The sequence below is a fragment of the Mercenaria mercenaria genome, chromosome 1 (assembly GCF_021730395.1).
Source record: "Mercenaria mercenaria strain notata chromosome 1, MADL_Memer_1, whole genome shotgun sequence".
Classification (NCBI taxonomy): domain Eukaryota; kingdom Metazoa; phylum Mollusca; class Bivalvia; order Venerida; family Veneridae; genus Mercenaria; species Mercenaria mercenaria.
In genome coordinates this window covers 101,395,153-101,401,152 of record NC_069361.1, presented here as the reverse complement: position 1 = coordinate 101,401,152, position 6,000 = coordinate 101,395,153, and the positions used below count along the sequence as shown (strand labels likewise).

General features: G+C 36.1%; 1 protein-coding gene across 2 annotated transcripts; it reads left to right on the top strand.

Annotated features, from left to right (window-relative positions):
* The first annotated feature begins 1,046 nt into the window (after positions 1–1,046).
* LOC123528697 (T-cell-specific guanine nucleotide triphosphate-binding protein 2-like) lies at positions 1,047–4,462 on the top strand. Of its 2 annotated transcripts, none has more exons than XM_045308636.2 (3): positions 1,047–1,229; positions 1,756–2,029; positions 2,921–4,462. In XM_045308636.2, exons 2-3 carry the CDS (start codon positions 1,772–1,774, stop codon positions 4,124–4,126), a joined length of 1,464 nt encoding a protein of 487 aa, XP_045164571.1. In that variant the 5' UTR covers positions 1,047–1,229; positions 1,756–1,771; the 3' UTR covers positions 4,127–4,462. The 2 variants fall into 2 exon arrangements, with proteins under 2 accessions (XP_045164571.1, XP_045164579.1); XM_045308644.2 differs by lacking the exon at positions 1,047–1,229 and adding an exon at positions 1,530–1,626.
* Positions 4,463–6,000: the final 1,538 nt, after the last annotated feature.

The following is a 6,000-nucleotide window of genomic DNA, read 5'->3' as shown; positions in this document are numbered from 1 at the left end:
AATGTCGGTGCTGAACAAAAATCAAAAGAAAAGTAGGGGGTCATGTTTGATGCAAGAAAGATATTTTCAATCAAACACACAAACTACAAAATCAGCTAAATAAAGATACCCCAAATTGTAGCGGTGGTGTATGATTTATGTTTCCATGACAAATTCTGTCATGTTATTATTTCATTACGAAAATGCTACCTAAATGTCATGCACAGATCTGTCATGTGATTTCAGCAAAAAAAAAAGCAAGGAAAATAAGGAAAATAGATCTGAGGACTATCTGAATCCGCCATTATGTGACTTCCATTTTTTTCCCCGCCATTTTCCTATTTAGTGTCTGTGTACCACAATGTTCATAATCGGCTGCTGACTGGTCATGCCAAATAAAAACATTTAATTATCTTATCCGAAGGTATTTAAATCAGTACGTATTCTTGCAAATACATGTAGTGTACGTTTTTGAAGGTTCATTGCCATAAAATAATTACGGTACCTAATATGGATTTATTCTTTAAAACTATAAATACGTCCATTTCTTCAGCTCATGTATCCAAAGAACAGTGAACTATTCTTGCTATGCAATATGTTTATCTGGCTGGCGTTTTACACTATAAAGTCAGAAGAGCCGGAAATAGTTGAGGATTCTGAGAAGGGCGACTAATGTCTTTCTACATTTACATTGCGTCGACCATCTTTTTTTCAAGGCAATTTGTTAAATGATCTGTAACACAAATGTAAGTAAAATATATATGAGCCGCGCCATGAGAAAACCAACATAGTGGGTTTGCGACCAGCATGGATCCAGACCAGCCTGCGCATCCGCTCAGTCTGGTCAGGATCCATGCTGTTCGCTTTCAAAGCCTATTGCAATTAGAGAAACCATTAGCGAACAGCATGGATCCTGACCAGACTGCGCGGATGTTGGTTTTCTCATGGCGCGGCTCATATAATGATGCTGTAAACTTCCCTTCCAATACCAGGAAATTTTACCTTTTTATACAACAACGTTCTATCTTCCCGGAAATTTATAACACCTTATCAAAAAAATTACTCAGTTTTCATATAGTTATCACATGAGTCAAGCCTCTGTTTCAGGATATAAATACGCAAAAAGAACTTTTAAAGTATTTGTGGCAATGGATCAACTTGGACCAGATTTACAAGTGCACATATGAAAAGGATACTAATTGAATATAACAGCAGCCGAGACCAGTATTCTAGGATACCAAATGAAAATTGTAAGTTATGAAAAAATAGTATAATCCGAGTATCAAAACGAGATTGCTTTAGTATCTCTGTTAATACTGATTTATAATTTTACGGCGCCGATAGCTTCAGTTTCAGTTTGTGTGCATGTTGTAAAAGCTCTCGCTTAAATGTTTTTGAAAAGTTTTAAATTGTTAAGTACTTTGCACATACAAAATTATTATATTAAATTAATATTAAATTGTAATCGTTTTGGTAGTTTCAGATTTGTTTCCTTGTTTTGGTTTAATTTGTTCCCTATTAGAGCACGAGATTACATTTTGTAGTTGACTAAAAGAAGAGTGCATACAAATGTAATTGACACAAAGCCTTCGTTATCCTTCCTGTTATAGCGATTAGTATTATTGCGCAGCAGCCGGCACATTTGAGGTGACGGACTTTTTCAGTAAAATCTGCATTTTAAAATACAGATTTGTCGTGAGAATTTGGTTGCCATGTTCTCTACAGTAACAGCATTTGTCACGTTTAAGTTACGGTAAACACATCTTTTTATTTTAGGTTTCATGTGTTGCTGATGGATCTTGCTAAAAGAATGGAAGAAGATGTGTTCGCAATGAAAACGTTGGAAGATGATGTTTATTTTAGTCAAAACATGGACTCTGGCGTATTTTCCATAAAACATTTGGATGATGATGTGTTTTCGATTGAAAGTGGTGCCGATGGAATAATATTTCACAATGATTTTTCTGCTGACCAGGCTGATAATGATGACGACGATGATGACAAAATAAAACAGGATTTAAAACTCAAGCGACAAAGTAGCACGTATGAAGTAAGTTTTTCAAAGTTATTTTCTAGTAACAGGTAAACAAAAGTGTATAAGAAGTTAGGGAGACAAACTATGTAAATGACAGGGTACTAAGCGTCTTAGAAGTAGGTAAACTCTTTATAGAGGAGACAAATGAGGCAATAATTGGCCCTACAAGAGAATAACTGCCTAAGTTTTAAGCAAGTTAAGGGCTGATATCGTAAATTGTGTGGTTTAGGAAACACTGAATAGCCTATCATTTGTATCCTTTCTAAATTCTAAAACGAACGTTTAAGGATAATATGCATCAAGACATTCTTTAAAGTATCTTTAAAACTAAATGTCAATAGAAAAGAGACAGCCATATTCACAAGGAAAAATTTTTCCTTGGAGCAAACACTGTACGGTAAAATCATCTTAAAAGGAAACCCCGCATTGTTGTGCAGATGTATGACCATGATGAATCTGAAGTACTGTTATCTAAAGGTCACTTGCGATTTCAGCAAGGTATTTCAATGCAAATAAGGAAAATGATTACAGATCACCATGAGAAGTATTTTAATCCAATGTTTTCCTTCTGGTTTGTTTACCCATTTTTACATTTGTACGAAGTTTTTTTACAATTAGCTTCTCTTGTGCGCTTCCAATTCTTATGGTTATAATTATATTTTTAACAAAACAAACCCTTATTGTCAACTAAGCCACACTCGCAATTTACAGTAGAAAACTAGGGGGAAAAAGCAGTAACAGAAGCCATCCAGACTTCTTAAATTGCAAACAGACTAATAAAGCAAAAGTCACCGTGTGCATTTTATTTCTCTGCTGCAAAGCCTCTTTCTCACCGAACATGCATATACACTATTCGTTTGACAGTTCTATTTTGACAATGCATTTTTATTTCATTTATTTTTACAGGATGTACGGTCATTTGTACAAGAGGACAAATTATCAAAGGAAATAGAAGATGCTGGTACCCTACATGGTCTTAACAATTATATCAACAACACAGTAGAATGGTGGAAAAGTAAGAAGATAAACGTTGCCGTCACTGGAAACTCTGGATCCGGAAAATCGAGTTTGATTAATGCTATTAGAGGTCTGAAACCTAAATGTTGTGGTGCAGCGCCAGTCGGAATTAGAGAAACTACCACAGAAATACAGAAATATGAATTTCCTGAAAGCGATAAAGTTGTTTTGTGGGACCTACCGGGAATGGGAACTGAGAAATTTAAGCAAGAAACATATACAGATGATATGGGATTTTACAAGTTTGACATTGTAGTGGTTGTTACCGCCAATCGATTCTTAGAAAATGATATATGGCTTGCTGAACAGGCATTGGGTCATGGAAAAAATGTTATGTTTGTTCGTACTAAACTTGATTCTGATCTGGCAAATGCCAAACGGGACGATCCTGACAACTTTGACGAGATCAAGTGTATTGAAACCATCAGAAGGGACATTGAAGACCATATAAGCAACCGTGGTGTCGCTGATTTAAGTGAAGGGATCTATATGATCAGCTCCCCAGACCGAGGAAAATATGACTTTCCGGTACTAGTGAAAAAACTCAAAGGTTTACTGAATATAAAAGGAGTTGCTATCTGTAGAGTGCTGCAGCAACTGCTAGAAAAGGAGATTAAAGCAAAGAGAGACGCTGCCAAACGCGAGTTTACAAGCAGGAAAGTTGCATCAGCATTGTACGGATTTTTACCTGTACCAAAGCTTGAAACAGCTCTAAATAAGCACGCTGTTGCTAAAATACGTGAGATCTGTCTTGAGAAGTTTAGTTTAGACGACGATTCTCTCGCCAAAGTGTCGAAGGAATTAGACTTGTCGGTTGACACTCTCAAAACGTACCATTTAAGCGCATTCAATACAGAACAGCTTAATCACGTGGAGAAACTGTACTGCCAAACTGAGGAGTATCGATTTAACACATTCCGGCGATACTCCAAGTATTTTGTGCCAATAGTTGGTAGTATCCTGTCCGCTTGTAAGGCTCCCCATACAATACAGGACTGCGTGGACATCATTTGTAGCATCATGGCTGAAGATGAGTACTACCTAGTGCAATTGAGACTTGAAAAACTTGAAAAACAACTTCGGCCACTTACATAATGCTGTAATTTACCTCGGAAATTACAGTAGCATAGAGAAGGCATGGATGCTGAGCTTCCACTTTGCCTAGTTTAGTATGCTCGGATTTGTGTTGACATATATATTTAAGCTAGAATGTGAAAAAAACAAACAAACAGACTTGAATTCAAGGGCGTTACTCCTTACGAAGGAAAGTAAATAACTGTAGTGGCCTTAAGATACATTACATGTATATAAAAATACTTTATTATTCCGATGAACTTTAACGCAAGCCTGACAATTACAGTTCATAAGGGAAACTCTGTGAATTTCCCTATGAGATTTATTTATGTTAGGGAAATAAATAGGTAACCAAAGTTTGATAGTTTTTTGTTTATAAATCTTCCTGAAGACTATAATGGGAAGATACAAATATGATGTCCTTTAGATTTGGACTGTAGCTATAGGTGACTGACCACTTAGATAAACATAAGCAAGAAAGTTTCCGACAATAATGATTTACATAAAAGAAGTCGAAAGAAATGTCTGAGGTGAATGCAAACAATTTTACCGGGCTACTCTTATACTAACAACAGATATGTCGTGGCACTAAGTCGTCCAGGCAAAAGGGGCCGGTTGGACGTGGGTAGTACTATAATGACTGGAAATGTTATGACTAATAAATAATAGACCATACTTTTATTTTTAAGAAACTTTTTTTAACATAGGTTTCAGTATTGAAAACGCAGCATATATGAGTTTGGATTTCATAGCTCCTCTATGATATATGGTTGTGGCTTCTAGTTTTCCTCTTCTTTTCCATATGATGAAAACTGACAAGTTCTAGATTACACGCACAACAGACTTTTGAATAAAGACCGACTTTAAACAAATTTCAACGTTTAAAAGATATGAATGTACATGTACTACTTAAAGGCTATCATTAAAACTAAATAGATCAAGAACAATTTCAAACATGGGACTTTTTTGAGAATGTCTCCTTGTTTTGTTTGTACTGTCAGTGAAAAATCGTGTTTCAAGATTCTGTGGTCAATGAACCTTCGGCGTATGCTAATGCAAAAATCTTCCGCAATTTTATTATGTCAATGGTGATGGAAATGGCGGTGTTTATAAGTACCATACACTCCTTTAAGTCAGCAGTCACGTTTTCTCGTGTCAGAATGACTACTAAATTGTAGGATTCAATGGTGCAAAGAGGTATTCACTGTAAATTTACCGATTGAATAGCGAACAGTGCAGACCACTGCACTGGTCTGTACTGGTCGCAAAGGCAGTAAAGGTTAAAGACTTTAATGTATATCATTTAACACCTATTTTCTAAAAATGAACGTACAGAGAGATATGGTCCATACTTACGGTATAATTTCGGCAAAACTTCAGAAGGAGCTTCACATATAGCTGAAAGAACTTGGCGGGGTTTTTATTATTGAACGGTCTCTAGTTTAGTCTGTTCTTTTCGTTTCTTAGCAATTTAAAACGTTACAAGTCCAAGTCGTTAAAAATAGAGCAAAGCGTTTTAAATACTGGAGCGATGATACTTAAACAAAACTGATCGAATACGGATTCGAGTGAAAACTTATAAACAAGAGGACCAAATAGTTCTAGGTCGCTCACCTGAGAACATCTTGATCAAACTCGACCTTACTTTCATCAAGACAAACATTCTGATGAAATTTCATGAAGATCCACTGAAAAATGCAGCCCCTATTGCATACACAAGGGTATTCTTTGCTTTGACCAGGTGACCTAGTTCTTGACCCCAGATGACCCGTATTTGAGCTCGATATAGATTTCATCAAAACAAACATTCTAATCAAATGTCATGAAGATCCTGTGAAAAATGCAGCCCCTATTGCATACACAAGGTTTTTCTTTGATTTGACCGGGTGACCTGA